This window comes from Moschus berezovskii, chromosome 9, assembly GCF_049115385.1.
Source record: "Moschus berezovskii isolate FMDL1 chromosome 9, NW_MosBer_1.0, whole genome shotgun sequence".
Taxonomy (NCBI): Eukaryota; Metazoa; Chordata; class Mammalia; order Artiodactyla; family Moschidae; genus Moschus; species Moschus berezovskii.
This window is the reverse complement of record NC_142468.1, coordinates 61,750,751-61,765,126: the sequence shown is the minus strand read 5'-3', so window position 1 is coordinate 61,765,126 and position 14,376 is coordinate 61,750,751. Positions and strand designations below refer to the sequence as shown.

The 14,376-nt window shown below is 40.0% G+C and overlaps 2 protein-coding genes across 4 annotated transcripts in view; one reads left to right on the top strand and one right to left on the bottom strand.

Moving 5' to 3' along the window:
• The window catches only part of POLE2 (DNA polymerase epsilon 2, accessory subunit), a 38,239-nt gene extending 35,319 nt beyond the window's left edge, over positions 1-2,920 (bottom strand). For both annotated transcript variants that reach the window (XM_088839744.1, XM_055435457.2), the window contains exon 1: positions 2,553-2,920. In XM_088839744.1, the coding sequence (XP_088695870.1) occupies positions 2,553-2,914 (362 nt within the window). In that variant the 5' untranslated portion in view covers positions 2,915-2,920. The remainder of the gene's footprint in view (positions 1-2,552) is intronic.
• Positions 2,921-5,670: 2,750 nt separating this feature from the next.
• Positions 5,671-14,376, top strand: part of KLHDC1 (kelch domain containing 1) — a 38,212-nt gene continuing 29,506 nt past the window's right edge. The window contains exon 1 of one of the 2 annotated variants that reach the window (XM_088839739.1): positions 5,671-5,934. In XM_088839739.1, the coding sequence (XP_088695865.1) occupies positions 5,839-5,934 (96 nt within the window). In that variant the 5' untranslated portion in view covers positions 5,671-5,838. The remainder of the gene's footprint in view (positions 5,935-14,376) is intronic. The other variant, XM_055437018.2, reaches the window with a different exon arrangement.

The following is a 14,376-nucleotide window of genomic DNA, read 5'->3' as shown; positions in this document are numbered from 1 at the left end:
CTGAACAAAATCTTTCTCCTACCCACTGCCAACAGAACCATTCTTAAAATCCCAAATCACATCCTTCTTCTAGGAAGACTTCCTAAACCAGCTCTACCAGCTGCAATCTCCCTTTCCTTCTGAAATTGTTAATCTCACTTATAGGTACCTTACATCTGCTACGTCAAGTAGCCTTGTACTATGTATTACTTGACATTAATAAACTCAGTCTGCATCAATGTTCTGAATATAACAGACAATTAAATAAATATTTATTAACTTGATAATGCATTTGCTCAAGTTCCAGTAATTTCATCATGGTTTTCAACTGTAAAATAAGAAAAAAAATGGGCTAGAAAACACTTTGACATTTGAATATCCCGCCCCCCATAAGCAATAAAACTGAAATTTTTAATCACATGAATTCTTGATTTAAATAACAATAATTCTCAGAGTGAACACTGTCTCCTTAAACAATTAGCTAATTCCATGCCATTCTGTATTTGTGGACTACAACTTTATACTTTATATCAATATTAATTGTTATAGTCATATATCTTAGGCTGCTTATTGTTTCATGTGTGGGTGTCACATCCCTTTAGTTTATTATAGAACATGATTGATTCCCTAAAATCACACATGTATTGGGTGAATCTTGGGAAAGCTACTAGGATAGAACAAAGTCATACTGTATCTGGTACCTGTCAAATCTCACTGGTCTTATCCAGTGTCTCTGGACTTCCTGTTGCTCTTCTGCTTCAAGTTCTTTATATGGTCACTTTTCCCCTACTCTTTAACTACTCAAGTCCTGCTCATACTCAGTTCAAACCATTCTTTTTTTTTTTCCCAAATCATTCTTTAATGAAGCCTTTCTTGACTCTAGAACTGTTTATACACCTGGTTATACACTATCACAGCACTTCTTTCCTCGGATGCTTTTCACAATTGAAAGTAAATAACTGTGAATTATTTAATATCCATGATAGACAGACTTCTAAGATGACCCCTAATAATCCACACCACCTGGTAATCACATCCTTGTTTAATCACCTCTTCTTGAGTGTAGGTTGGACCTAATGACTTGCTTCTAATAACAGAATATGGCACAAGTGATCAAATATGTTACTGTATTGTACTTTTAAAAATAAACATTTTTAAGTGACAAGAGGTCACTTTCTTGCCTTAAGTTACAAAATATGGTGACTTTCATTTACTAGCAGACTCTCTTGCTAGTTTTGATAAAGTAAGCTGCCATGTTGGGGAGGCCCAATAGCCAGCAAGGACTGAAGCCCTCAGTCAGACAATCCTGGATGAACTGAATTCTGCCAACCACTGAATGAACTCGGAAGCAAACCCTGCCCAACTGACTGTGAGATGACTGCATCTTGACTGCAGCCTTTTGAGAGACGGTGAAGCTAAGGACCCAACTAAGCCTATCTGAATTCCTGACCCATGGAAAATGTGAGAATTTAAGTGCCTGCTCTTTTAAACGTCTAAATTGGGGGTGATGAGTTACGCAGCAATAAATAATTAATACACTATCTGCCCCCGACCTCCGCAGTGTTGTACTCTCCTATTCCCTTGCTCCGTAAGTATTTTGCAGCTAATATATTTCAGTGTATTTCTGACTGAATTAATGAATGACAGCTCGGTGTTAAGTCAAACCCTAAGTAAAAAGAAAAATAATAACTGATTTATTGCTTGTATTTTTAAATGTCGGGGATCAACAATCAAATAATCAGAATTTATTATTTTCTCCTACAGAATATCCACTCTTGCCCCTGTTCACTAACCCCAAAACATGGTAAAAGTCCCATAAAACTCATTTTCACAAAAACAAACCAAAAAACTCTACACACACGACCAATCAAAACCTGGTAGAGACGTGTATCGCGTCCAGCAGGTATTTACATATGTAAATACCGTATTCTTTTTTTTTTTAAGGCAGATTTAATGAGAAAAATCTTGTATAGGATCATTCTACAAATCGTAGAAAACACGGATATGGCAAGAGAAGTTCTAAAGGAAATCTTTAAAAAAAAAAAAGAAGAAGACATGCTTCAAACCTACCCACTTTTTAACCCTTCAGGAATTCTCTCTCAAGAATAGGACCTGACCTAAAATTGAGAGGGCTGGCAGGGCCCACAATTTGTACTAATCTGACAGCTACTGGCAAGCAATGGGCTTTCCCAGGTCTCTCATTCGCTGTCTCCGTAACCACGTGATCAGCGATGTTGGTATTCCCATGCCGCAGAGGAAAAGACGAAGCAGGCAGAGAGCGCCCAGGCACCGCGCTAATATACGGATGCCTCGGAACCGATCGCCGCTTCTCCGGCTGTTTGGCAAGTGCAGGAGAGCCTCATCCCTTCCGGGAGAAACTTAACGAGTCCGCGTCGGGGAATCTAAGAAGGCAGCGCCAGATCCTCTTCGCTTCTTAGAACTCTTTCACGGTCTCTGTCATCTTAAGGCCAGAGGCCAGGTTCCCTCTCCGCGTGCGGCTCATCCCGCTGCCCCGCACGGCGCTCTGGCCCTGGCTCTCCCCTCCTACCCCGCCAGCTATCCGGCCGACTCACCCCCGGAGCAGCAATCCGCGAAGCTTGAAGGCGGAGAGCGCCCGGCTCCTTAACCGCTCAGGCGCCATGTTTGCGTTTTGGCGCCACGGCCCCGGCTCCGCCCCTTCCCGGGCGCGCCCCGTCCTGGCCCCGCCCCAGACACGCCGGCTCTCAATATTCAAATAGCGCCAGAGGCCACCACTCCCCTCAGTGCGTGGAAAGATCCGCGGTTCCGTGGGCCAGGCAGGCTGCCTCCCTGCACCCTCTAAGTTGCAGGAGAAAACGACCCCACACTGCTCTGTTACTGGGATACTGACCAGCGAGTGCCCTGCTGTCTGGTTGGGAACGTGCTTCCCTATCCGAAGTGCTTTCATGGAACCCATTTTGCGCTCTCATAGCTGCCCTCCACCTTCGGTGACTCCCGTCGGGCTCATCCGGACCTTGGGGCCCTTCAGTACTTATGTTTTCTGCTTCACACAAGCCCTGGATATGCTCTATGTCACCACAGGGTTTTCCCCGACATTCACTCGCAGCTGTTCTACGTCACCATAATTCTCACCCACTCCACTTTATATTTAAGTTGCGGGCTGCCTTTAAGCGTTTTAAATGTATTAATAGATTGCTCGTAAAGCCAAATGAGTTGTGTGGTGTTTTTTCAACATCTTCCTTTTACTGATGAGAAAAGTGAGACACAGATATGGCTCACTCAAGATGAAACATTCAGTGAGTGTATTCAGTTCAGTTCAGTTCAGTCGCTCAGTCGTGTCCGACTCTCCGCGACCCCATGAATCACAGCACGCCAGGCCTCCCTGTCCATCACCAACTCCCGGAGTTCACTCAAACTCATGTCCACAGAGTCGGTGATGCCATCCAGCCATCTCATTCTCTGTCATCCCCTTCTCCTCCCGCCCCCAACCTTTCCCAGCATCAGAGTCTTTTCCAGTGAGTCAACCCGTCGCATGAGGTGGCCAAAGTATTGCAGTTTCAGCTTTAGCATCAGTCCTTCCAATGAACACCCAGGATTGATCTCCTTTAGAATGGACTGGTTGGATCTCCTCGCAGTACAAGGGACTCTCAAGAGTCTTCTCCAGCACCACAGTTCAAAAGCATCAATTCTTCGGCGATCAGCTTTCTTCACAGTCCAACTCTCACATCCATACATGACCACGGGAAAAACCATAGCCTTGACTAGACGGACCTTGGTTGGGAAAGTAATGTCTCTGCTTTTTAATATACTATCTAGGTTGGTCATAACTTTCCTTCCAAGGAGTAAGCGTCTTTTAATTTCATGGCTGCAATCAGCATCTGCAGTGATTTTGGAGCCCCCCAAAATAAAGTCTGACACTGTTTCCACTATTTTTCCAACTATTTCCCATGAAGTGATGGGACCAGATGCCATGATCTTCGTTTTCTGAATGTTGCGCTTCAAGCCAACCTTTTCACTCTCCTCTTTCACTTTCATCAAGAGGCTTTTGAGTTCCTCTTCACTTTCTGCCATAAGGGTAGTGTCATCTGCATATCTGAGGTTATTGGTATTTCTCCCAGCAATCTTGATTCCAGCTTGTGCTTCTTCCAGCCCAGCGTTCCTCATGATGTACTCTGCATATAAGTTAAATAAGCAAGGTGACAATATACAGCCTTGACGTACTTCTTTTCCTATTTGGAACCAGTCTGTTGTTCCATGTACAGTGAGTGTATTACTCAGTCTTATTCCAGCAAGTGAGCTGTTAATTTGCCACGAGTCAAAACGCTTGCTCCAATGAGTTAAAAAAACCTTGGAGTGCTTATAAGTGAACGTGCAGTCTTATAAAATGTGAGGATGATTCCTCAGAACTGCTATACGGTGACTTCCAGTGTATTTGACTTGCTGCTTATGTACGACTTTACGACCCGATGGACTGGAGCCGGACAGGTTCCTCTATCCAACGGATTTCCCAGGCAAGAATATTACAGTGGGTTGCCGTTTCCTTCTCCTGGGAATCTTCCCAACCCAGGGATTGAACCCAGGTCTCCTGCACTGGCAGGCAGATTCTTTACTGCTGAGGCACCAAGGAAGACCAGTATCTACATATTTAGAATTTATTTCGTATCTATTACTACAAGACTCTGAGGAGCCAATAATACTTGATTATTTCAGCGTTTGTGTCTAACCGGGCCTCAGTAGGAGCTAGCTACAGCAAGCAGGCACTTAATAAACATATGCTGAATCAATGAATAAATTAACGTTCTGCCGGGTGAGCAGCCACATTCGCTTAAAGGACAGGGGCATTTATAGACACTGGTATGATTATTGTCTTCCGTCTCGGCACTAGTTTTTCTTCAGTAACATCATTTTATAACAAGGGTTAGGCAGCTTTCTCTGGAAGGGGCCAGACAGTAAACATTTTCCACAGTGAGACCTATCTGGTCTTTGTTGCAGGTACTCAGCTGGGCCTACTCAACTCTGTGGCTTACATCAGCAGCCAGCCACAGACAATCCTTAAACGAATTAGAGTGGCTCTGTGCCAATAACCTATGTATGCTGCTGCTGCTGCTAAGTCTTGTCAGTCGTGTCCGACTCTGTGCGACCCCATAGACGGCAGCCCAACAGGCTCCCCCGTCCCTGGGATTCTCCAGGCAAGAACACTATGTATAGATGCTGAAATTTGGATTTGTATTTTTTATGAGTAATATAATTTTTAATTTTTTTCAACCGTTAAAAAACATATAATTATGTTTAACTTGTAGGCGCCACAGAAACACGTAGTGAAAAGATTTGGCCTGCGGGCTGCAGCTTGCTGGCATACGTTTTAGAAAATTTTCAACCAAATATATATATATATATATATATATATAAATTCTCATTCTCTCCTATTCTCTCTCTCCCTGGATAACTATCTCTGCTGGAAGTTGAATGGAAAAGGCAAACCTTCATAAAGCATTTGTGTACTAATACATTGATTTAAGTCACAGCAACATCAAGTCCGTGTACAAGAAGTCTATCGAGTCACTGGATAAGGTACAGAGTTAGGCTGTTCCGCCACAACACAATCGCAAGTGACACGAAATCAGCGAGTGGCAGGGCTGCGGAGAAGCGAAAGCACCTCCCTGCCCACTCAGACCTCAAGCATCCCTAACTGGCGACGCCACCCCGGGCTCGGCTTCCCGGGCGGGCTTCGGGACGGCGCAGCCGCACTGGTGCCGCCTTCCCACCAATCTCGACCCTCGACGCGTTCCGTTCGTGCGTGGAGGAGCCGGGCTGGAGGAGAGGCCGCTCCGTGGGCAGGGGCTGCGGTGCGCCGAGCTTCTGGGCCCAGCGACCGCGCGGATGGCGGACTCGCAGCTGTTCTGCGTGGCCGAGGAGCGCAGCGGCCACTGTGCCGTGGTGGACGGAAACTTCCTCTACGTATGGGGGGGCTACGTGGTAAGGGGAAGAGGCGGGACGGGGCGGACTCGCGCCGGGAGCCCGCCCGGCCTCGGCCCGACCGGCCGACTAGCCCCCGCCCACACCCGGCCCGGAGGCGGGGGCCGGTCCGCGGCCCGGGTCGGCGCCGCGGCGCCCCGCCCGGCCCTCTGCTGTCGGCCGCTGTCCCGCCGCTTCAGGGCTGGACGCCGAGCCGCCGTTGCTTGCACTAGGAAAGCCTTCAAAGCCCTCTCCCGGGCTCTTCCCATTCTCCAGTCCGCCAGGTCCTCGCAGCTGGCGGATAGCTCGGCTTGCCCAGCGCTCAGGCGGTTACTGCGCGATTGATGATCGTTTTTAAATGCTTACGCAGACTCAAAAGCCCACCGAGGATGCCGTGCTATATTATTACATAAATATTTCCTTATTCCCGCGGCGCGATTCGGAATCACTGAAGCATTTAAGTATTCTTAAGTAGTTTTTAGTGGCATTCCTTTACCAATGGGTAATGACGAATATTTTTTTGTTTCCGAATCTGAAATCAGGCTCATATTAACAGTATGAATGTTAGGCTTTAAAATTCTTGTTACACTGGAGGTTTGAATATGTGCTTTGTTTCTATAATCGTATGATTATAGAAGCAAGGATTCTAAAGATGGAAAGCAGTTCAGGAATATATGCCAACCCCTTTAGTTTAAGATTTAAGAAAAAAAAAAAAAAAGCGAGCCATCTGGAGTTCTACTGGAGGTAGAACAAATATTTTTCTGACTGATTCGATACTATTATGTGACAGATGTAACATGACTGAATCGCTCAAAGAAATAAAGAACATACTGTGTATGTTAAATGATTCTCAAATCCAAGTTGGTTTTTGTTGTTTTGTTTGTGCGTTTGTTTTTAATCTGATTCAGTGTCAGGTTGGGAAATCAGAACTCACATTTGAGTGCCTACTATACGTGGCATGTGTTAGGAAATCTCATATTCCTAATCTCATATAATCCTTACTATACCTTTTAAGGTAAGTAATATACTATTTTTAAAATAAGGTCTATGAGTCAGTAATAGTAAATAATTTCAATGACCGTTTGGCTGCGCGGGCAGCAGATTCCAACTTAGATATATTGGATTTCTAAAGCCTATTTTTTTCTATGATAAACATAAATTAGGCTTTCCTAAGGTCTAATAGTTTCACCTCGTGTTCTTGGTGAAAAAGTAGTCTAGATATAATGATGGTTTTTGCAGAAGAAATATTTTTATTGTTTTGAGCTGTACCACTTGAAGATGTACAGTTGTCAGACTTCAGGGCTATATTAATTCTTAGTATTGTGACAAATGACAAAAAAAATCTCACTTAAGATAGTAGTCTGTAATATCTCATACCTGGTGACAATCTAGATTTCTGTTGGGCCCATAACTGAAATGTCTGGAGTTTTTACATTTCATTTTAATCTTGAAGATTGTGTAATTGGTAAGATTCCAGGTTTTCAGATGACAGTCAGTGAATAGAAATACTTCCTGCTACTGATCCAATGAGTAAATGCTGTAAGAACCACCCTGGAAAGTACCCCACAGATTTGGATCAAGCCTAGTTTTAAATCCAGGGATTGTCAGCACTTAAAATATGTCTAAGGCATAAGCGGAAGGAAAGAGAGAGTGGGAGGCAGAAAAGAAGACATGGCATATCATGATGAAAAAGTAGAATAATTCCAACAGTTGTTTTATTCACATCCTTCTAAACAGCTTAAAGGCCCTGGAATCTAGAGAGAATCCAGTAGTCAGTCGTTAAGAATAGTATTCAGTTGATTCCAGATTGATTGTTCCAAGCCCAGTTTTCCTCCTCATGAACACAATGTGTGTTAAAATTGACAAAAGTATATCCTAAAACTTGAATGGCCCACATTTATCTGTCTAAATTATTATTACCCTATTATTGAACATCTTGTAAAGTCCAGTGTATCTGAAAGTAGCCCTACCTCTAGAGGTAAGAGCAGCAATGCTGAAAAAGGTAAATTATAATTGATGCCAGAATATTCTCTTGTTCCTAGTTTTTGCATGTATTTTCCACACTACTGAAATTCATACAAACTTCAGTATTACAACTAGGAACCTTTAAAAGTTGTGAGTAGTTTTTTCTAAATTTTTGAGGAGAGGCACAATGTTTTAGCATATTTACAGATGATATACTTTCTTCTTAAGGTTTAATCATATGAGCAGTTTTATTTCCATAATACAATTGATGTTAATACATTTTGCCCTAAACCTTTCCTTATACAAACTAGCTGCATGAATCTGTTTTAACTATATGTTTCTGTTTTGGAAAAGGACTTAAAGGAAAGAAGAATTTATTTAGAAAATGTTTGAAAAGAATGAAAGTTGGAGGTTTACAGTACCAGATTTTAAAACATAACACAATACTGAAACAAATCAGTGATGCAAGTTGAGATAGCATGATGAGATGGAGAAGGAATTACATAAACAACCAAGCATATGAATATTTTGTATATAAAAGGCAGCATTTCATTTCTGGAAAAACAGTTGCTTATTCAATATGTTCCTGGGACTACTGGAGGAAAATGATAGTAGAGTTTAAGATTGACAAATATAGAAATTAAGCTATTTGATACCAGAAGAAAATATGTGACTTGTAAAATTCTGAGTTGGGAAAAGAAAAACTGAATTGGGAAAAAACTATAAGGGAAAAAGTTTGGTAGACCAGAGTTGTTTTTTAATATAAATGGAAAATTGTTTAATCATCTTAGAGCAGTTAAGATCAAAGTTTTAAATATGTGCTTTTTAAACACCATAAAGTGAGAAGGTGAATGACAAACTGGCAAAGTTATTTACAACATATGTCATAAACAAAAATTCTATAAAAATAAAGATTGATATTTCTCTGAAAAATGAGCAATGGACGTGCATAGAAATTTAAAAGGAAAGAAATAGATTGTAAATCAAAGAAACACAAATGAAAATTTTCTTTTCCAATTTGCAAATATTAAAAAGAAGTTTTGAGAAGAGCGTAGGGAAATGAATTACTCATGCACTAGTAAAGTTTTTTGGAGAGAAAGTTAGCAATGTGTATTAAAAGCCTTAAGTGAGTATTTCTTTAAGTTAATTATTTATTACACAGACCATCCATATTATGTGGAGATGTTAATTCTTTTTAGATGGCCAGAACTTGAATCCCCTTCCTCTTGTAGTATCCCCCACTAAGTGAGTCTTGTTTTAGTTGTCTGAGAATTTATTTTAGTTGTCTGAGTACCTCCTATGTACCTTCGTAGAAAATACATTCTGTAAAGATAGGAATTTTGTTCCCTATTCTGTCCTTGGTGTCCTGAGTCAGACATAGCTCATAGTAGGTGCCCAATAAAAAAGAACCAGAGTACCAGGTTTTTTCCAGCTTCACTTGCAGCTAGGTTCTGGGCAAGTAGCCTGGATGCTATTGGTTAGATGTATGTGTGGTAGATTTGGACTTAAGAATAAAGATGTAAAAATCAGGACTTAAAGAGGATTCTTAGCTACCCACAGAATTTGTAGGAAGATAAGGTCCCTGACGTAAAAGGCAGTTCTACAAGCTGCAGTGCTACAAGCTGCTCACCAGCGACTGGGGCAGTTTGCACTTCAGACTAGTTATCTGGGGTTTTAGGTCTTGCTTCTCTTAACATAAGCTGGTTCTCCAGCTTCCCTGATGATTCCATGCTGCTGCTAAGTCACTTCAGTCGTGTCCGACTCTGTGTGACCCCATAGATGGAAGCCCACCAGGCTCCCCCGTCCCTGGGATTCTCCAGGCAAAAACACTGGAGTGGGTTGCCATTTCCTTCTCCAATGTGTGAAAGTGAAAAGTGAAAGTGAAGTCGCTCAGTCGTGTCCGACCCTTAGCGACCCCACGGACTGCAGCCTACCAGGCTCCTCCATCCATGGGATTTTCTAGGCAACAGTACTGGAGTGGCTTGCCATTGCCTTCTCTGGATGATTCCATGAGCTACCTGATATTCATTTATTAGAATTTTATTCTTTAATTTAAAAATTCGAAATGTTTATACAAAAGGATATGTAAAATAACTATCATGTTGTACTTCCAGATTAAGAAATCAGCTAAAGTCAGTACCTTAGAAGTGTCCTGTTTATCCTGCCCTGATTATATTGTTCCTCCCACGCTCATAGGGTACCACTATCTTGATTTCTTATTAATCACCGTTTTGTTTATAATTTTATCACTTATGCATCTGTCCCTAAACAATATATTATTTGGTTTTTTAATCAGAGCATGGATTTCCTTTCATGACTTATTTCTAGTTAACATTGTGTGTTTTAGACTCAATCATTATTTGTATTCAGCTAGTGTGCACTTGCATGGCTGTGACTGTGTTTGCTTAGTGTTTATTTTGTTTGGTCAGTTTCTATGCCGTGCAGTTATTAAATATTTTGCAAATCACCCCTAGATTTATTCCTGCCATGTGTGTACTATATAATATTCTCTTGTATGAATTCACAGCCATTTCCCTATCTATATTTGGTTTCAGGTTTTTTTTTTTCTTTTTGGAAATGTAAGCAATGCTACATTGAACATTCTTTGTAACATGTCTCCTATTATACATACAGGGGGGCATATACATTTTCTAGGGCATACACCAAGGGATGGAATGCTGGGTTGCCTGGTCATACACTTCCAAATTAAATTGGAAACGTCAGTGTTAGCAAAATATTTGTACCAATTTATACCACCCTCACCAACTTCCTCCTTGTTCCACATCCTTGACAACATTTGGTACCATCTGACCTTCAAATTTGCCAATCCAGTGAGTGTGACGACATATTTCATTGTGGTTTTTATTTGCTTTCCATGATTACAATACAGTGGAGTGTCTTTTCATAGCTTTATGAACTATTTGTGTTTTCTGTAAAAACACTGGTTCATGTATTTTGCTCACTTGTCTATTGTGTTGTCTTTTATTGATTTATAGGAATTCTTTAATTATATAGTTGTATGAGTTTAATATGTCTTTGGTTTGAGGCTTCCCTGGTAGCTCAGTTGGTAAAGAATCTGCCTGCAATGTGGGAGACCAGGGTTCGATTCCTGGGTTGGGAAGATCCCCTAGAGAAGGGAAAGGCTTCACTCTAGTATTCTGGCTTGAAGAATTCCATGGACTGTATAGTCCATGAGCAACTTTCACTTTTCTTAGTTTGTAGCTTATCTTTGTACTTTCTTGATGATTATATTTTGTTCAACAGAGGCTTTTAATTAATGACATTAATGCTTTGTACTTTCTGCATCCTAAATCTCTCCCAGCGTGGAGATCATAAAGTCTCCTATTTTGTCTTCTGAACAATTTTTGGTTTTACTTTCCACATTTAATTTTTTTTAATCTGAATTTTTTGTTTGGTTGGTTGGTTTAAAGTAGGGATCCAATTTTATTATATTTTCAATATGGATAATCAGTTATTCTTGTGTCATATATTAAATAGTACCCTCTTTCCCTACTAACATGCAAACTCTGTCACACATCAAGTTTCCATGTTTGTGTCATCTGTTTCTAGGTTCTTTATTCTGTGAAGTTTGCTGTTTATTCTTGTGACAGAACCTCCCTCAGTGTCTAAATTACAACAGCTTTACCAGAAGCCTGAATGTTGGATGGTAAAAGCCTCACTCACACTCTATCTTGTTCTTGAGGAATATTTTGTTTATTTAGGGACTTTTGTTGTTTCATATACATTTTCTTTACTATTTTTATTATAGTAAAATATATAAAACATTTAATTTGTCATTTTCACCAAGTTAGTGTACAATTGGTGGCATTATATTCAGTGTTGTACAATGTTACCACTATCTGCTTCCCAGATGGTGCTAGTGGTAACTAACCTGCCTGCCAGTGCTTGAGATGTAAGAGAAACAGATTCAGTCTCTAGGTCCGGAAGATTCCCTGGAGAAGGGCATGGCAACTGACTCTAATATTCTTGCTTGGAATGGACAGAGAAGCCTGGCTGGCTACAGTCCATAGGGTCTACAGAGTTGGGCATGACTGAAGCGACTTAGCATGCACCACTGTCTATTTCTAAAACTCTTACTCCAAACAGAAATTCTGCCTCCCTTCCTTTTTACCCCAGTCCCTGCTAACTTCTAATCATTCTATCTTTATACATTTGCCTTTTTCTAAATATTTCATGTAAATGAGATCTTAACAATGTTTATATTTGTGAGTCTGGCTTCTTTTATTTAGCATATTACATTCATGGTTCGCCTGTGTTGCAGTATGTATCAGAACTTCATTCCTTTTATGGAGAATAGGATTACATTGTACGCATATGCCACATTTTGTTTATCCATTCATCTGTTGTTGGGACACTTGGGTTGTTGCCACCTTTTGTGTATTGTAAATAGTTCTGATATGAAGATCGGCATTACAAGTATCTGAGCCCCTATTTTCAATTCTTTTGGATACGTGGGAGTGGAATTCCTGGGTCATGTGGTTATTCTATTTATTCTGGTTATTCTATTTAACTTTTAGAAGAACTGCCAACTTGCTTTCCACCATACTTCCTCATTTGTATAAACTTTAGAATCAGATTGTCAAATACAGTACTCTATTAAGATTTTATGTTACTGTACTCAATCTTTAGATCATTTGAGAGTGATAGACATATAATGAAATTGAGACTTCAGGTCCAAGTATGTAGTATATCTCTATTCAAGACTTTTTGATGTCTTTCAATAAAGTTTTGTAGTATCTTCATCAATATCTTATATATCTTTTATTGGGTTTACTCTTGGTTTCTTTGTAATTTTTGTTGTTAGTTTCTTTAAAACTAAATTTCTTGAGTATCATTGGTATTTTAAAATACAACTAACTTGAATATTTTTTACTCTGGCAAACTTCCTAAACATACATTCATTCTCAAAATCCATCTGTTAATTACCTTTATTTTCTATGTGGAATCTACACATGATAACAGTTTTGTTTCTTCCATCCTAATCTTTATTCCTATTTTTTTACTCCACTGGTGGACCTAAAGTACAGTGTAAAACGAGAGCTGTTTTTTTCTTGCTCCTAATCTCAGAGGGATTGTTTTAAACTATTAACCATTAAGTTTGATGACTGCTTAGGGTTTTGTTTGTAGGTTTCCTTTTTCAAATTAATGGCCCTTTTCAAATGAATCAGGTGCCCTTCTACCAAATTTTCAATTTATGAATGTTGAGTTTCCAAGAGTGATTTTTGCATTATACTGAGATAATTATGTTTTTTTCTTCTTTACTCTCCAAATGTGATGACTTATAAAAAATAGTAGTAATATTTGTAGTATTAAATCAATGTTCCAGTCCTTGGATTAAGTACAAGTTAGTATAATATGTTACCTTTTATATACATCAACTGGATCCTATTTACTCATTACTTTTTAAAGCAATTTTACATCTATGTTCAAAAGTGGTTTGGGTAGTATTCCTTCTTTTATATTCTGGAGTAGATTTTTTGGAAGATTTAATTATTTGTTCTGTGAGTGTTTGGAAGAACTCATCTGTAAAGCCATCTGGGTTTGGTACTTTGTGGGGGAGATTTTAAATCTCTGATTCAATCAAAACAGATTATTCATATTTCCCATTTTTTCTTGAGTCAAGTTTCCTCACTCTCGTTCTCTCTCTTCCTCCATGTCTCTTAACTTCTTTTTTATATATTCCATCTCTCTGGGCTATGTTTCTGGATTAATAAGTTCACTAATTAGGGTAACCTTGACAAAAGCGGTTTTAGTGGAATGAGTCTGAATTGACTAATCTGGGTTGATGCTGTAACGAGCAGTGAAGCAATGGGGAGTTCCACTGTAACTCAGTGTGGAACCTTTGTTATGAAGGGAGCCGAGAAATAAGAGAAGGAGTTGTGGAAGAGTTTTGTTTTAAGATGAGCAATACTAAGGCATGTTTGAGTATCAATAGGGGTGATCTACCACAGAAGCAAAATTTGATGATGTAAAAGAGAAGGGATAATTTAGGAGTGAAACCACTGAGAAAATAAGGAACTAAGGCCAAATTGTTCAATTCTGTGCTCCATTTGATTTTTGGCAACACCGCTTTTAAAGATTAGTTAAACGGACTTCTCTTTTTAATCATGAGATGAGCATACAGTCAGTTTAATAAGTATTATTCATGTATCCATTTTCTTAAGCCACAAATATTCTATTTGTCTTGTATGTCCAAATCACTGTGAAACTCTGGGAACAACAAAATAAACATGATTTATGCACTCGTGAAGCTTGTATCATGGCAGTGGTGGTGCTGTGTGGATATGATACAGACAAAGGACTTTGAAGGGAAAGCACAGGATTTATGAGAGCATTTAACAGGGACCTTAATCTCTTAACCTTATTCTAGAAGATTAAAGAAGCAACAAAATGATTCCCAAAGAAAGAGTAATTAGACAGACAAATTCTGGGAGAGCATTGCAAGAAGAGAGAAGAGCAGAGGTGAAGGTCCAGTTG